The 18,219-nt window shown below is 35.3% G+C and overlaps 1 protein-coding gene across 1 annotated transcript; it reads right to left on the reverse strand.

Moving 5' to 3' along the window:
• Positions 1–2,615: 2,615 nt before the first annotated feature.
• On the reverse strand, positions 2,616–4,004 carry LOC149193464 (calcium uniporter protein 5, mitochondrial-like). Its single transcript, XM_089406679.1, has 2 exons — positions 3,389–4,004; positions 2,616–3,279 (listed from the first exon to the last, which is right to left on the reverse strand). Exons 1-2 carry the CDS (start codon positions 3,566–3,568, stop codon positions 3,184–3,186), a joined length of 276 nt encoding a protein of 91 aa, XP_089262805.1. The 5' UTR covers positions 3,569–4,004; the 3' UTR covers positions 2,616–3,183.
• Between the last annotated feature and the right edge of the window lie 14,215 nt (positions 4,005–18,219).

An 18,219-nucleotide genomic window follows, 5' to 3' on the forward strand; every position in this document is an offset into this window, starting at 1 on the left:
TGATCTGTGTGCCCATGATCTGATCAATTGTGGCACGTTCCATGCAGTCTGCATTTAAATTTATTGGTATGAGTTGTTCTGCAATGTTTGATGTGTCCAGTAATGGTGGAAAGTATGGTCAAAGGCGGTCCACATTGAACACTACGTGCAGGCCAAGGAATTGTGGAATGATAAGATTGAAACATTGTCCCCTACAACCTTAGTGATGGTGTAATTCCCATATCATAGTGGGTGAAGCTTGCAATGGGGCCCATCGAGGTGCTCCTTAAAATTAACCACACTTTGTCGCCCACCTGGAACTTGTGTGCCACCCAATGCTGATCATGACATTGCTTATACCTAGCATTGGCTCTGTCCAATATTTGCTAGCGGATTTGTTAAATGTGTTCAATGAAGTCGTTAGCCCTGTGAGCTTCGGATTGGACATGAGTTGAATCTTCCTGAGTAGCTCCAAATGGTATGGCCACATCAATGGGACATAATGGTTGGAACCCCAATCCCACATGAAAGGGGCTATGGCTAGTTGAGCTATGGAGAGATTTGTTGTAGCTATGATGGACATAGGGGAGGCATTCATCCCATGTGTGTGGATTCTTTGAGTTGTACATGCGCAGAATGTGCATGATCATATTATTGATGACCTCTGTTTGGCCATTAGTTTGGGGGTGGAAAGCTGTGGACTTCGTGAGCTTGGTATCCAACGTCGACCAGAGACTTGACCATAATGTACTTACAAACTTGTTGTCCCGATTTGTGATAATGTATTATGGGATCCCAAAGTGTATCCACACTTATTCAAATAAGAGCTTAGTAGTGGCCTCTGTTGTGATAGTCTTCTTGCAGATTACGAAAATGACCATCTTAGAGAATATGTCAATGACCACAAAAACGAAGTCACTACCTTGCTTAGTAGAAGGAAGCCCCAACATATAATCCATGGAGATGGATTTCCAAATTCAACTAGGAGTAGATAGAGGAATATATAGGCCTTGCTTCTTGATGGTTAGTTTGGAAATGATGCAGACATAATCAATGGATAGATTTTACTGATGTAATCAATTTAAAAACATTCATTTGTCAAAAAGGTGATTATGACACCCAGAAAAAATAAAAGAAAGACACCGACTATCTAAAAATCCAAATATTACTATAATAACACAATGCATTATACTCTCCTATAATTTATAATTCCAATTTTTTAATTATAAATAGCTCTCTAAGAGAGGTGATGCAACTTTCATACCGATACAACTTTATACCATCAAGTTCTAAACTTATCATATTGTAGCATTCAATATAAACTTATGTTTATATTTTTGCTATATAATAAAAAAAAAGACTTAATTTATTTAAAAAATAATATATTACATTTTATTTTTTTATTTTACCACTTCCAAAAAAATAAATAAATATATATATATATATATTTTTTCAAACATTGAAAAACACCCATTAGGTTCAGCAGAAGAGATACATCATCTCATCTTCCACTATATATCCATCCACATTTCCATTCGATATTACCTTAGACATTTTTGGATTTACGTTGTATTAAATGTCAAAAATTCTTTGATAAAGCATTCGCCTCATTAAATATGTTTAAAAACGAAATTCACCAATGAAAGTAGAGCGTTGAGAATCTCAGTTTGTCGATGTCGAGATGTCATTGCGTTGCATTTTTTAAGAAACGAGAATTATTGTGATACGAATGTTTGAGGAGCGAAAATGTTATTGGTTGGCGTACAGTCATTATCAATACTCCAACTTATCCAGATCCCCCACTTTGATAAACGTTTCAAAATAGTTGAGTGGGCACCAAAGTCGAGAATTAAAGTTGATTTTTGTTACCACGTGAGAATGAAAATATGCAAAGATATATGTTTCACTTGCCAATGAATATATTCCAATTCATTCCTAAAGAAAGCCTATTATTTTGTCGAAAAGCTATTTATAAAAAGATACTATTCTATATATAACATTTGATACACGCTGCTTAATGTTTTCTTATAGACATTCATAAATAATCCTTCTCAACTATTTTTCACATGGATTCAACCTGACCTCTAAACAAATCCAATAATAATTTTAAAGTATAGTAATTTATTATATTAATTAATTTTTTTTAATATAATTTATATATTTATTTTAAATTATTTATTTCTATTTTAAATTTTTAGATTTTATAATTTATATATATATATATTTTTATCTTAAAAATTTAGATGTTAGAGAGTTTAATTTTTAATTCAAACTTTATAAAAAGGATTCGAAAGAGTTAGAAAATAAAAAACTATTTTTGAAAAATATCTTTTTGCACTCCAATCCTAATAAAAGCATCAATTTATTTGCAAATCCATCCTAATTCAATTCAACCTTCATTTCTTCGGGCTTTAAAACTATGCACAAGTTAAAACCAAAGTTGAGTAGTTAGTGATCAGACATTGGAACATCGGAGAGATTTGTTAGCCATCGTTATTGGTTTTTAGATAGTTTTCTGGAAGACCAAGTAGATCGGGGAGGGTTAAAACGGATATGAAAGAAAAAATGTGATCCGAAAGCACAAAATTTGGAATGGAAGAGGAACGCGGTTGACTTCTCTTAGAATAAAAAATTTTAGGAATATGTTTTAAAACTATCGTTAAGGAGTAGAAGTATCTGAATCATGATTCAGCGAAGAACGTACTTGTCGTTATATAAAGCATAACGAATATATTAATTAATACTCCGTTTTAGCACATATCTCATGGATCTTGATTCATTCAAGATTTGTTCTCGTCTGTGAGCATCTAAATGCTAAGAAAAATACAGAGTTAGAGATCTTAGATATCATCACAGTAACAGAGACGCCTGCGACACTAAGGGCCCTTCAACCCAGGCCTGGATAATCTCCGAAGTTCTCTAAAACGTTCTATGTCAAAATTCCTCTTCTTCATCAGTCTTCTCTGCGTAGCACCGAAGCGAATCTTGAAGAAGCGATTGAATGAGGATTTGTGGATGTGTTCAGGAAAAATATATATCCAGCCATGAAGTAAATTGATGTAAGGAAAAAGCATACGGGCTCCATCACATCCCATGACAGTTCCCAGAATGTCAGCCTCATCAAGCCCGCAGTCTGAAGGCCGAAAAACCCCAACCCCAAACGTAATTCAGTCATGGCGTGACTCTCCGCTTTCTGATCAATTTCTACTTCTCTTTCTCCAGTCTCTCCAGCTCTTCCATGTAAGGATCGCTCTTCGCTGCCAGGGGCGTAGGCATGATCTTCTCGAAATCTCTTGCTATCTGAAACCACGCCAACGTAAAAAGAATATCAGTTAAACCACAACCAAAAACCCCAAATCAATGAATTCTGAGCCCCGGAAATGCTAAAGAAGGTCTGAATTAGATATACCTTGTAAGGACGAAGATATACAGTCTTATTCAATACGAGAACATGGCCCGATTCGTCAAGTAGCTTCGCTATTCCTTTCGCTTCTTCCTCTGAAGTCCCCGCCAGCGACTCCATGCAAGCTCGCAGCAGCTCGTCATATGAAATGCAGTCGTCGAATCCATTGTAGCCTTTTTTTGACATCCTCCAACCGGACCAATCTGAGCAATCTCCTGACGTCCTCCACTGATATCTGCCCGTCAGGGGGGCGGGCGTTCAAATACGGCAACTGTTCCTGCCATTGGAAAAATAGTTGGGAAGGAGGGAAAAGGCGGGACTGAAACTGAGAATGGGTTACCTTCGTCTGTTCCCGCCTGTACAGGAAACGGGAAAGATGGCCACCAAAGGTGGTCTGCGGTTTAAAGGTCGAATCTCCGTGGAAACGAAGGGCAGCGAAGGCATTTCAGAGGAATGCACAGGTTCTACGATTGGCAATAACCATGAATTCAAATCACAGTGACCACTAAAGAAGAAAATCAATGGAACTTCCACCATAAAAATAGCACTGAAGATTGCTCAACAATCCTAGAAACGCATTGCACACACAGAAGGGAGAGGAAATACATGACACACGTAGACTCGTTCCTCGTTATGTTATCTTATAAGGAAAAGTAAGGTAGGCGAACCCCAAGGAAACGGGAAAGGAATCGGGTTCGACCACTGTTATGATTCACAAAAATATTGTATGATGACGTGGACAAGTGAGTATGGTGGAGAAGGAACCCACGAAGCCTTTGCATCTGCATCTACATGATGCAAACATAAAGCATTCACCTGTTTGGCGCTTCAATTAAATTTGAGTTGCATGCGGCGTCAGATCAAACTCATCTCGTCGCCTCCAATAAATGAAGGGTGAAGTGCTGTGAAAGCAATGTGACCGTATGGTATCTTCATGTTGAGAATCATATATGGCCAGGACAAATTCATTCTTTGTATGCCACTGCCAACATGTGACAACACACATTCTCTACCAACATTCCACGGCATGGAGGAGCAATGAAGTTGTGAGCAAGCGAGTAGGCCATCCCATGGATTATAAAGTAAAACCAGAATCAACACGGAGCCCACAAGCAAAGCGACACTTGAGAGGAGCTTTCCTCGTCACGGCTATTACATCACATGCTACGTGATGTCAAGTTTATTTTATTTTAACTTTATTGTTTAATTTGTTATTTAATCTATTTTAATGCATAAGATATTTAATCGTTTAATTTGTTGTTTAATTCTTTTTTAATGAATAAAATATTTAATCATAATCAGGTTTTCGAGCGGAAAATGTTTAACCGGAGGAAAATAGTTCTTTTAATTTTAGGATGGTAGGTGATAATTTTTTTTGGATTTGTTTTAATTTTTTTTCGTGAGAAGTTATAACTTAAAATTTTTCATTTATATAAAATAAAAGGAGTAAATAAAAAGGAATAAAGAGAGTTTTAAAGAGAATATTATATCTAAAAATTTGTTAATTTGTACTTATTTTCAATCTTATAGTAAATTTTCTATTTTCTATTTTTTATTTATTATTTTCTCAATATTATAATTCAAATTGATATTGTGGATATAGATCTTAAAATATTTATATAAAAAACTTTCTCTTAATAGTTATTGTCGTATAAGAAAATATGATACATTTTTATTTATTTAATTATCATTACTTTAATTGTGTCACTATTAATAGTCATACTCACCTTCTAACAAAATTCTTCTAGCATGATTTTTAGTTACTTGTTATGATTGTCCATAATAACAAAAAAAAAATAAAAAATTATATGATCTCCATAAAGGAAAAGAGATAACTATAACATAAAATATAAAACTAATATACCCATTATAAATGAGAAGAGATATGATTATAACATAAAATATAAAACCAATATACACTCTTGAGTTTGCCGTCCACCTATGAAATATAAAAACTTGATCCCCACGAATCCAACGATCCAATCTTGAACATACATCTTTCAAACACTCTTCTCACTCATATTAACTTATAAAATTACATAATCAAATTTTACTATAATCCATTATTGAAAAATCATATATACGTACACATAATTTAATTCTTAAATTAATATAATTAATTGTCATAACTTAAAGTTAAAGTGCTTCACTGTTTTGTTTAAATGTGATAATGAATCATTAAAAGAAAAAATATGAGGCAACTATTCTGTTGGAAAATGATACGTGATATTAAATTATGGTTTACGAAGACAATATTTTTTTGAGAATAGGAATATTTTGTGTCGGATTGAAAAATATGTATTAGGTATCGAAAAGTCGAAATTTTATAATTCTTAATGTTATTCTATAATTTATATATTATATTTTTTATCATTAATTTATATATTATATTTTTTATTTCATAAGATGTATATTATAATTTGTCTATATATTTGTATGTTATTTTGTTAATTGAATTTATTTTTGTAGTCGAAAGAAACGATTGATAAGAATATTTGTTATTGGAAATTTATAATCTCTTGAGAACAAATTTTATATATATATATATATATATTATTTTTTAATTTATAATTAGTATTTTTCATTATAATAATTTATATCTTATATTATATTATATTAAAAAATTACTATATTTGTATACATCCGTATATTGCTTTCCGAAACGCCTTCAACTGAAGCTATTAAAGATAATTGAACAATTTCAAAATAATATAGCTTTCCATTAACAATGAATTTGCATATATGCATATCTTTGGACATATTCATTCGCACATAGTCCGACAAATCAAGTTTAAATCCTCGCGCTCAACTTTTGGTGCCCACTCAATTCTATTCAAACGTTTATCAAAGTGGGGGAATCTCCAAATATTATGGGTTGGTTGGAGAAAAAGATATTGGATTATGATAAGGAACCTACGCAAATAAATAACTTAGTTGCCCTCCTCACCCTTCATGTCACAACCAATTCTCTTCTTCCGAGAAATCGAAGGTATTATTGAAAGTTAGATTCTCAACGCTACTTTGTTTCTTAGCATGTTGATGATGATGATGATAGTGGTTACCATCCACTGAGACTAAATTGGTCTATCGGACCTATAATATTTTTAATTTTTAATTGTCTGGCTCCTCGTCTTTCTTGGCGAGATTGGTGTTGTAGCTCTCTTTTTTTTCTCTACGGTCTTCCAACTTCCTTTATCTTGCATCTCCTTCATCTCTTCTGGTTCTTGAGACAATGGTGTATATACATAGCAATTTTGAGTATGAATAATATTTAATATTAATTGTTTTCATATTATTCTCTTAAATATTTTGATAATAGGTATAGATTTTGGGCAATATTATTACTTAAATATTTTATATAATAAAATTACATTTAAAAATAAAAAACTTAAAAGTTATATTACTGATTTTTCATATTCATTTATTTATTTTATTAAGTTGAATTTAGAGGGGCTAATTTATTTTTTTTCATTATAAAAAAAAAATGTACTTGATAGAGGAGTTAGGTTCCAAATTTTATTTTTACAAATGGGAAAGAATATAAATGTAATTTTTTGGAGTGAAATAAATGTGTTGCTTTTCATTTTTAAATAGCATTCAAATAGAATGGTGGTATGATTTGCATTATTTTTTCTAGTTGTGGCATGTGATATTATTATGGAGGTCAAGTCTTAACATTTGATGTTACCTATGTTAATGGTTGAACTTGCTAATGTTAAGCTTTGGAATTTATGGATAGTCAATGCCCAAATTGTCCTTAGGGGAATTTGTTTCGTCTTACCATTTTTAAGGGTGGAATTAGTACATGGTTTGGTTAAGTTTGGCCCCATTGACGTCCAATACATATATTGAATGCCATAACAACATATGTTTACAAAAATTGGAGCCAAAAATCCATGTGTGCATGAAATGTACATGATCACTCTAAGAGCTCCATTTACTAATCAAATTACAGGTGAGCATAATTTGTTTCCCTACACATCACAATAATTGGTTTTCTACATAGTGATATTCCTCCTTTGACGTTTTTACACAACTAAGGAATTTAGTGACATAATGTCTGATTAACCTACCTAATAATTGGAACATGTATTTGTTATGATTACAAGCAAGAATGTATGTTGTGAAGAGATGCATTTATGTGTCAAAGATTTAATGCCTACTATGGACAAGAATTTGTTAGTCCTAAACTTGAGGAGGTTCCAATCCTCTATTGTTGGAATAACATTATGAATTCTTATCAATATACAATTGAAATAGATTTGGGTGCCATCATTGCCCTTTTCATAGAAGAATGTTCCTAAATTGATTATATTGGTAAAATTTATCCATAAATATTTTCTTGGAGTTGCACTTACACGTAAAAGTTTGTCCATTACTACTGGTAATTGGTCCACATCTCCCACAATAATTATTAATCAAAATTTTGATGTGAATTTAGTATTTTCTCAAATCCCTTATGTAGATGGTTATCTTTTTGTACAAAATATTTAGTTCTTACAAAGCTCATCTTATCATTGATAATGTATTGTGATGTTTCATATATTCTTGAAATTCTATTAGGAATTATCTATGTAAAAGCTTCATGTACCTTATAGGGATCTTAAGGCATATGTAACGATCACTATCTTTTCCTAAATTAGAGTGTATACATCAAGCTCTATATCTTATTTTGATGATATGTTGAGATTTTCTACGACTTCTAAGACACCTATGATATATGACAATATGGCTACTTTTTTTAACTATGTTTAACACATACTTTTAGTGGCAAAGCTTAATGACTATCATTGACTATGTATACCTAATCTGAACTTAAACATGAATGCAACAAAATACAGATATAACCATAAATACAGAGTGGTGACAGAAATAACACTTCATTTCATTAATATCAAAGAACTGAAACATGCTTACATACAAAATGGAAATAAACTTGCTTGGGCAATGGTGGCTTGTCTCTGAGAAGAGATGTGGTGGCTACATGTCTTTGAACTATGTTACAATGAGGCTTAAAGGCCTACTTATTATTGAGAAACAATGAAAAACCATAAACATCCAAAAACCTAACCCTGTGAGATGAAATGCCAAAAATGTGGGGCCCGTTTGGGTAAATTGGTATATCAATTGCCCGAGGTCGTAGCATTGGTATACGATCTTTGTTTGATGTGCACAATACCTCATTAGAAAGATATATTTGAGGACTATAATTTTTTAGTGTAAACATGAGCCTTTGGCACATGTTTTATCGTTTTACAAAAAACGTCATTTAGGGCCTCAAAATGGCTTCAGAAGCTTAAGACCCAAAAAACTGCCAAAAATAGTAAACTATGCTACAATTAAGGAAACTCAAAAACTACAAGGAACAATGGTGGGGTTCCAAGTGGAATAGGCGGGTGGACACCAATATCCACTTGGATCAATCCTCCCCCCTTAGGAAGCAATGGTTCCCATTGCATTGAGTGCCTCCATGAGATGGGGAAACTTTTGCTGAACTTGGTCCCTAGTGAGCCACTTGGCTTGGTGCAGGAGTTGGCCAACTTTGACAACCCAATATAGTTGGATCTTCTATTGGAGAGAGTTCTCGATTTGTGTGTCCAAGATCCAATTAGTTGTGGCCTATTCCATGTAGTCTGGGTTTAACTCTGTTGGTGTGAGTTATTCTGCAATATCTTATGTGTCTAGTAATTGTGGAAAGTATAGTTGAAGGTGGTCCACATTGAACACTAGGTGCAGTAAAAGGAATGGTGGGATGTTGAGCTCGAAAGAATTTCCCCTACAACGTTAGTGATGGTGTAAGGCATGTTGTAACATAATTTGGTTTTGATAATTTAGTATATTAGACGAAAGAAATAATTTCAAAATGATAAGCTAGGATATGGATGCAAAAGAAAGAAGAATTAAAATGTTAGGAAAATTTAATATTTTATAGGTATCCATATTAATAAAATGATAGGTGTTAGCTTCCCTAAACAAAGAAGCAAAAATAAGAATAAAATGTTAGGGAAACAAAAAGAAAAGAAAGGCTTCAATTTCATATTATTATAAATGAAAAGGCTGTTAGTCTAAATGCTCCACATCAGAAAATGTCAAATTATGTTAATATATAATTAATTCCTTAATCGGGATTAATTATTTGATTATAAACTTTGGCATTTCAATTATATTGTAACGCACAAGTTTGATTTGACTAAAACCAATAAACGACAAAAAGTCTTGTCAGATTTGAATAACGAAGGCACATGATCCAACAATTAATGTACTCCTCGCCCAGATCAACGATGGGGAGATATTTCACAACCCCCCCCCCACTGTTTCACATTAACGTAACGGGTGGGGTCTATAAAACAGTTTCCATGGCGGACTCCCGACCTTACGTGTCATCCCCACATCTCTCTGCACCCCGCCGCACAAAACCACAAACAACTCCCTACCCCCCCAAAACCACTCATGTTTTTCTCTGCCAACAATACTTTCACACCGACAAAGCTGTTATCTCTCCACTAATCCCAAGCCAACACCTCACCTATCTGTTGTTTAGTCCTCTCATCTGTTATCTCTTTACACGCTTATCTTCCCTTTTGGCACACCCGTTGTATCCATCTGTTGTAGTCCCACTCCATTGCATTTAAAGTTGCTACGGTTATTAACAAAACTGTTACCCCTTCTCGCATCTTATAAATAAAACGAAACTAGCCTCATTATCACTTTATTTTGATTATTCTCCATTATTTGCAAGTATACAGTTATTGCAAAACTTCTGGTCTTTTTCTCAGACTATCACTTATAACCATATTTCTTCCTATCTGCCACCATGGCCCCAAAAGCAAAATCCAAGAAGCAAACTACAGAGGAAAGTATTGTCACCCTGACCCAGCTTGACCTTGACCATATTCCGATTGTTGATTCACTATTTAAGGTTGTAGAGGCCAAGTGTGAGTTTGACTTCTATGAACTACACTTATGGCTTAAGCAGAATTATCTGGACCAGCAAGATCTGATTAGGTTTTGGGAGTCCCTGTTACCTTTCTACAGTTTCCCAAAGACACATGAATTCCCTGATCTTATTACCTAGTGTCAAGCCAAGTATGACCCTGTGAAAAGGGCAGTCATGGCTCATAATGGAGACATTCTGATAACCATTTCTGTTCAAACTATAAATGAAATGATCTTAGTTCCTCAAATTGACTCCTTGACTCAATTATCACCAGCAACACTTATGGATCTATACCATAAGTTAAATTTCCCATAGAGAGCCCAAATATTCAAAATCTTTTTGCTTGAAGATGCAAAATTTCACAAAAGAAATCCACCTTACTCATCTACCATGTTTCCTGAAGCCTATAGACATTGCATTTCCCTGCTTTCCTATTTATTAGGATACTTTGATGATCAGTTTGTTGATGAAGTAATCCTTGGTTTCTTATCCATTTTCAATAAATACCAACAACTAGCATTCATGTATAATTACAGCCAATTTTTGGTTGATAATATACATGAACAATTCATGAACTTCACTATGCAGGGAGTGTTCAATTACAACTTTGTAATTGTCTACATACTTCTTTTCCAATAGGGTGATCTGTTACTAATCAAACTCAGAAAACAGGATGAATAAGGAGTGAATCAATCAGTGATTCATTGGACAGAAATGGTTAGGGAAACTTCTACCACCTCATCATCTGCAGAATTTGTGGATGCATTTATACATCCAATGGTACAACTGCTTAATAGGTAGACAAAGCCCAAAATTGGGAATGAATTTAAAAGGATCCTACACCTAAGTGAAAAAACCAAGACTCGTGACTGGTATTTATACCAGAACTACATTGAGATAAGAATACATGGTTGTGAACTTGCACCTTACAAGCTGCCTAAATATGTTCCTTTGTGAATATTTTCTCTAGGATATTTTGTGTAAGGTAAAAGAAAGTATCGGTTCAAGCTCAAAGCACAGATTGGGTCATTTATTTGCAACACCAGATTAGCTGGTGTTGAGGTAGATGAATTATTAAATAAGATGAATTTCCAGCCTAGCTTCACCTGGTCCTATGATCCTTTTGGCATCATTTCTACCTTAAGGGTAAGTTTCAAGATGACTCCTTATAACCATACTCCAAGGCCAGAAATTGAGAAATTTATGAATCAAGAAGCATGGGTTGATGGGACTCTTCAAGAAGTAGATGAGCAGGTTGTGTCTACTCCCACTGACCAGACTCTAGTTCCTCAAAGTAAGCAACATAAAAGGTTGAGAGAGGAAACTTCATCCACTAAAGATGTTTTGAAAGGATTCATTTTTCAGCAAAAGAAACCTAAAGTCAACTTGATCACATCAACAGAAGATACTCCACCAGTGATCATTGACCTTGGAGATCCAAAAGTGTCTACATTAGCAGGAGTTAGTACTTCAACCACTCCTCCCACAATTAGTGCTTCAACTACTCCTCATGCAACTTCACCTTGTAGAGAACCTCTAGAAATTATTTAATCAACAGGAACCAACACTTCGGATGATTCAAACATATTTTCAAGGTTCCTAGAAATTAAGCATAAAAATGAGACTTTAATGTCCAATGTGTACAACCAGTTCTGGAAGCAAACTTCAACTCCCAACATAGGCTCCTTTCTGCTTATGATAGTGAAAAGGGCAGAATGTAAATGGCTTTCTTACAAGCCCAAATTCCATTTCCTAAATCACCATCTGATTACAAGAAGACTGTGTTTTCATTTGACACTAGTCAAATCCATCCAATTGACTAGCTGGACATGCATAAACAAACTGGTGAGATGATGTTTTTTACTATGACAACCACAACCATGTCTCTTTCTAAACTCAGGACTGCTCTATCAAATGTTCAGTCCCAAATTAAGTTAGAAAAGATCTCCTCTCTAGCTAAAGACAATAGAATAAAATCACTAGAGGATTTTGTGATTAAAGTGGGATATGATCCCAAAGATGTAAAAGCTACAGAACTACTTCTTAATAAGAAAGATGCAGACATTGCTGCACTAAAGAAACAATTGAAGTTGCCTTCAACAAAAGATCCCCTGACCAAGGATATGGCAGAAACTGAACAACAAAAGGAGGATATGCTCAAGCTCATTGTTAAGTAGAATATACAGTTGAAGAAGATGGAAGAACAGATTGAACAACTATTGAAGGAGAAGGAAACAACACAATTTTCCATGGTGCCCATTACAACAGTCCCAATAGAAGTTGCAGGTACAAAGCCTAGTTCCTCATCTATAAACATTGAGTCTACATCAACAACAACTGACCCAACTAGATTAGCACAGGAACTGTCAATCCAAAAGCAGGAAAACTAGAAGCTACTTCAGAAATTTCAAAATTTGGAATTGCAGAAAGTGAAAAATGATACTAAGTATCTGGAAGAAATGTAGAAGACTAAAAAATTAGAGCTTAAAATCCAGAAGTTGGAGAGTGAGTCACTGATGGCAGACACTTTGGCTCATGCAAAGGAGAGTATTTGGAAAAGAGACAGTGAATCCATGACATGTGTATGTCCATCCATACATATTATTTTTGAGTAGCAGGAACTCATTACTAGGTGTAGAGTAGTGATTGAAGAACAAAAAGTAGCCTTGAAGACCAAGCCAACAGAAGCCACATATATGATCAAGGTTTTAAATTCAAAGAGAAAAGAGTAATTAGAAGAAATAAACATCTCTGATAGAACAACCACCATCTTAGAGATCAAAAAGGTATTACAGAAAAGAAATTTGATTAATCAATTGGAAACTAAGTGTAAAACCCTGGAGATTTCTATCAAGAGATTTCATTCAAAATTTAATGTTTTAAATCATAAAGGATTGACAGGATTAGTAGGTTTGAATGATAAGTTGATTAGATTAGATGATGCATTATATGCTATTGTAGTAGACAGGGCCAAATTTGCAGGAGTAAAGGACAGATGATGCGGAGGGCTTTTCTAGAATCCTTGGAATATGATTTAACCATCTTACATGAAATCAAGCACTTGTTTCTCACCAAGCCTAATTTCGAAAGATATACAGAGGTGGATGAAACATTCAAGAATATGGTAAATGTAGAAATCCCAAGTGAACAAAAATGGGATCATTTATGTGAAACAATTGAATAATTCCTCATTATGAAAGTAGAACAACTCATCAGTGTTTTCAGGCCAGATCATCAACAAATTCCAAAAGGATAGAGCCACCTATTCAACAGTTTTTCAGTTCCTATTATCGTGTTCTATTTTTGTAATTTTGTACTATTTTGGTATTCTATTCCAAATAGATTGTAGATCTTTTGTAAAGTTTTGTATAAATAACTCCTTTTATTTATTAGGGGTTGAACCCTTGAACAAGTTATCAAGAAGATTTGTATTAAGTTGGAGTGTTTATGAGATAATAAAATATTCTCAATTTGCCTCATATGGTCTATCTCTCAGTAAGTTGTATTTCATATTTTCTATTCATTATGTTTTCTTCATATAAATTAATTCTTTTGCGGTGATCCAATTTAAAATTTAATTGAATATTAGTTTCATTTTGAATCCTCTTCGAAGTTGTAATATAAATACGAGACTAATTTATAGAACTTCTTGTTATTGTAAATTCCTCTTTGAATATAAATTACACTAGATCTTTGTAATAGTTTGATTATATTTTGTTGATTAAGAAAGCACTATTTTCTTAATTTCTTCTTGTAAATGGTTAAATATTCAGTTTGACTATCAAATCAATTATACCTCTCCATACTCCACTTCTCCATCAAATTACTATCAAACTAACCATGTGCAGTTAAAGAACAACCTTTCATTTTAACAAAAATATGTCTAAGTTTAAAGCACATGTTTATAAATATTTCACTAGTCATCCAATCACTCAAAACAACAAAACATTGTAGATGCTTTGGCATAACTAATTGACCTAAGGTTATCTCAAAGGACAACAAGGCCCATATTTGAGCGAGCGAGGCTTGCGGTGGGGCCTAGCAAGGGTCTCCTTCTTGTAGGTTTTAACCCCGTACATAAATTACCTGCATACAAATTCTAAAACACAGAAAATAAACAATGTGAGAGCATAACACATAAAACACATATACACACAGATTTTCCCTTGGATTCCAAAACCAGGACTACCAGCTTGATTTTTCATTATGTTCCTTTCAATGTTATAATACATATTTATACATGTCAAAGCATCCAATACCATGGACTGAAAACCACCGCGTCCAAAACCATGGATCGAAAACCATCGCGTCCAAAAACATGTGCGAAAATCATGCATAAAACCATAGGTGGGTCCACCCAACCTAACATAGGTTCCAAAACCAAAATTTTCTGGGGCACTGCCCCGGACTCCATAGAGTGGGGTTACCTGCACCCCTCAAACCCCCTGTGACCCCCCCACTACGCAATCGACGCAATGAAGGGGGGGCTCCGCCCCCCCCTCTAACCCCCCAGTTAATTACATGGGCTAATCATGGAAAGAATATAACACAACCCAACATTCTCCCACCTGTTGTTTTCTTTCCATAGGGGGCCACAAGAGAGCTTAGTCATTTATCCAGCCCTACAATGTCCATTGTTTCTCTACACCAAGAGAACTTCTCAGAGCTCACAGATTTTGTCAATGCATCTGCAGTATTATTCAAAGTGTCCACCTTTACCAGCAACACCTTTTTGTCTTGTATTATATCCCTCACAAAGTGATACTGAACATTAATGTGCTTTGTCTTTGAATGATATGTAGGGTTCTTTGCCAAGAAAATTTCACTTTGGCTGTCACAGTCTATCCTTATAGCTCCCTGTACTAACCCCATACTTGAACACAATCTCTGCAACCAAAATGCTTCCTTGCTTGCATGAGTGGCTGCCATGTATTCTGCCTATGTAGTTGATAGTGCCACTACAGATTGTTTCTTACTCATCCAACTAACTGCACCTCCAAATAGGTTAAACACATACCCACTTGTAGATCTTCTCTGATCCATATCTCCATCCCAGTCTACATCAACAAAGCCACGAATATCCAACACTCTGTCCAATCCTGGTCTTCCTTTGTAGCACAAACCATAATCACTAGTGCCATGCAAATACCTGGAAACCCGCTTCAATGTTGTCCAATGCTCCTTTCCTAGTTTTGACATAAACCTGCTCAATACTTCCACTGCATGTGCAATGTCTGGTCTAGTACAAACCATTGCATACATCAAGCTACCGACTGCACTTGCATATGGAACATGAGGCATGTCCTCTTCCTCTTCTTGTGTCTTGGGACACTGTTCAACAGACAACTTTACACCTACAAGAATAGGAACCTTCACCGGTTTACTATCCTGCATATTAAATCTCTGCAATATTGTCTCGACATACTTCCTCTGGTTTAACCAGAGCTTCCTCTTTGCCCAATCTCTTTTAATTTCCATGCCCAAAATATAGTTTGCAACACCAAGATCTTTCATGTCAAATTTGGAGGACAATTGGGTGTTCAAATCCCAAATAATTTCTTTGTCATTTCCAACCAACAACATATCATCCACATACAAGACCAAATAAACAACACGGTCACCAATTAATTTAAAATACACATAATGATCTGGTTTGCTTCTGGTGAAGCCAAGTCCCCATATAAATGTATCAAATTTATGCTACCACATCCTTGGTGACTGTTTTAACCCATACAAAGACTTATTTAGCTTGCATACCAATTCTTTCTTACCCTTCACTGGAAAGCCTTTAGGTTGCTTCATGTAGATCTCCTCTTCCAGATCCCTGTGAAGAAATGTTGTCTTCACATCCATCTTTTCTACCTCAAAATCAAAAGCAGCAGCAACAGATAAAAGTAATCTAATAGAAGTTACCTTAGCAACAGGAGAAAAAATATCACCAAAATCAATTCCCGACACTTGGGAATAACCTTTTGCTACCAACCGAGCTTTGTATTTCTCCACCTTTCCTTCTGCATTTGTCTTCTTCTTGAACACCCATTTGTTGCCAATTGGTTTCCTTCCAGCCAGTAACTCCACCAGATCCCAAGCCTCATTTTTGTGCAAAGATGCTATTTCATCAACCATGACCTCTTTCTAGAGTTTTCCATCCTCTGAATCTACTGCTTCCTTCATAGTTCTGGGATCATCAGCAGTAATAGATAAAGCAAAATTTGAACAGAAAGCAGATGGACTATACCTTTCTGGCTTCCTTCTTTCTCGAACTGATCTTCTCACACCCGGAGTTTGTGGCTCTTCATCTTCTGATTCCTCCTTTGCTGTAGAGTCTGATCCTTCCTCCTTTAGCTCAAACTCTATCTTCTCAGGTTCCTTTGGTTGGACTTCATGTTTGATAACATCTTTCACCTCTTTGAACACCACATCTCGGCTATACACAACCTTCCTTGTTACTGGGTTCCAAAGCTTATAACCATTTAAACCATCTTTATACCCAATAAAGATGCACTTTTCAAATTTACTATCCATCTTGGTTCGTTTCTCCTTTGGAACATGTACATATGCATCACATCCAAATACCCTCAGATGTGAAAGAAAGGGTTTCTTACCAATTTTATCCTCCAATTCTGATGAAGGTGATCTGTTGACCAGGTAACATGCTGTCTCCATCGCCTCTACCCAGAATTCCTGTCCTAACCAGGCACCACTGAGCATGCTTTTTGCCCTTTCCATCAACGTCTTGTTCATTCTTTCTACAACTCCATTTTGCTGAGGTGTATATGGAGTAGTCTTCTGCCATGCTATACCACACTTCTTACAGAATTCTTCAAATTCCTTACTGCAAAACTCTCCACCGTTATCTGTCCTCAGCACCTTTATCTTCTTCTCTGTCTGGTTTTCCACCAGAGCCTTGAATTCTTTAAACTTGTCAAAGACTTCATATTTCTTCTTAAGGAAATATATCCATGTATTCCTTGAGAAGTCATCTATAAATGATACATAGTACATAGACTTACCCAGTGATGGAACCTTCACAGGCCCAAACACATCACTATGCACAAGCTCTAATATATGTTTCGACCTCTTACCACTAGAGGGGAAACTCACCCAATTCTGCTTCCCATATACACAATTTTCACAGAAATCAAAATCCAGAGAGTTATTACTCATACTTCTACCATACCTTTTCCATGAAATATTCGAAGGCCCTTCTCTCCAATATGTCCAAGCCTTTGATTCCATAACATAGTCTTCTCTCCAGAGACCACTAGATTTTCTGCTCCGCTTTCAGGAACCACAGAACTGTTGCAACTATCAAAAACCGTGCTACCTTGCAACTTGTACAGAGTTCCAATCCGAACTCCCTGCATCAATACCAGTGCTCCCCAAACCATCTTGCAGGTATCCATATCGAACACTGTTTTTACACCTGCATCATCCAACTTGCTTACAGAAATCAGATTTCTGGCCAATGCAGGAATATGAAGAACACCCGGAAGTGTTCTACCCCTTCCACCTTGCAACTTCAACTTTACTTTTCCATGACCAATGATTCTTCCCTTCCTATCATCCCCTAAGAAGACATCACCACCATCGTATTTCTCATACTCACAGAACCACTCGCTATGGGGAGTGAAGTGAAAGGATGCACTTGAGTCAATCAACCATGCCTCATGATCTACATGTGTACTTGAAGAAGCCAAGTACACATCCCCACCTTCATCTGAGGTGGTTTTCGTCTCTACAGAAGGAGCATCATCAGATCCCTTTCCTTTATCAGGAGCTTTAGATTTACAGTCCCTTTTGTAGTGCCCTTCCTTTCCACATTTCTAGCACACCACCTTTACAAGTTTTCCTAGAGATTTAGATCTCCCACTCGATGACTTATTTTTGTTTTTGTTTT

Source organism: Pinus tabuliformis, chromosome 2_2 (genome assembly GCF_031772625.1).
Source record: "Pinus tabuliformis cultivar Carrire ecotype Pingquan chromosome 2_2, CPIR1, whole genome shotgun sequence".
NCBI classification, from domain to species: domain Eukaryota; kingdom Viridiplantae; phylum Streptophyta; class Pinopsida; order Pinales; family Pinaceae; genus Pinus; species Pinus tabuliformis.

Bases quoted from the DNA above. Each gene is read 5' to 3' on its own strand.
- LOC149193464 (XM_089406679.1), bottom strand. From the start codon at position 3,568: ATGTCAAAAAAAGGCTACAATGGATTCGACGACTGCATTTCATATGAC. The intron at 3,280-3,388 runs GTATATCTAATT...GCGTGGTTTCAG, and splicing joins TATATCTTCGTCCTTACAAG to ATAGCAAGAGATTTCGAGAA.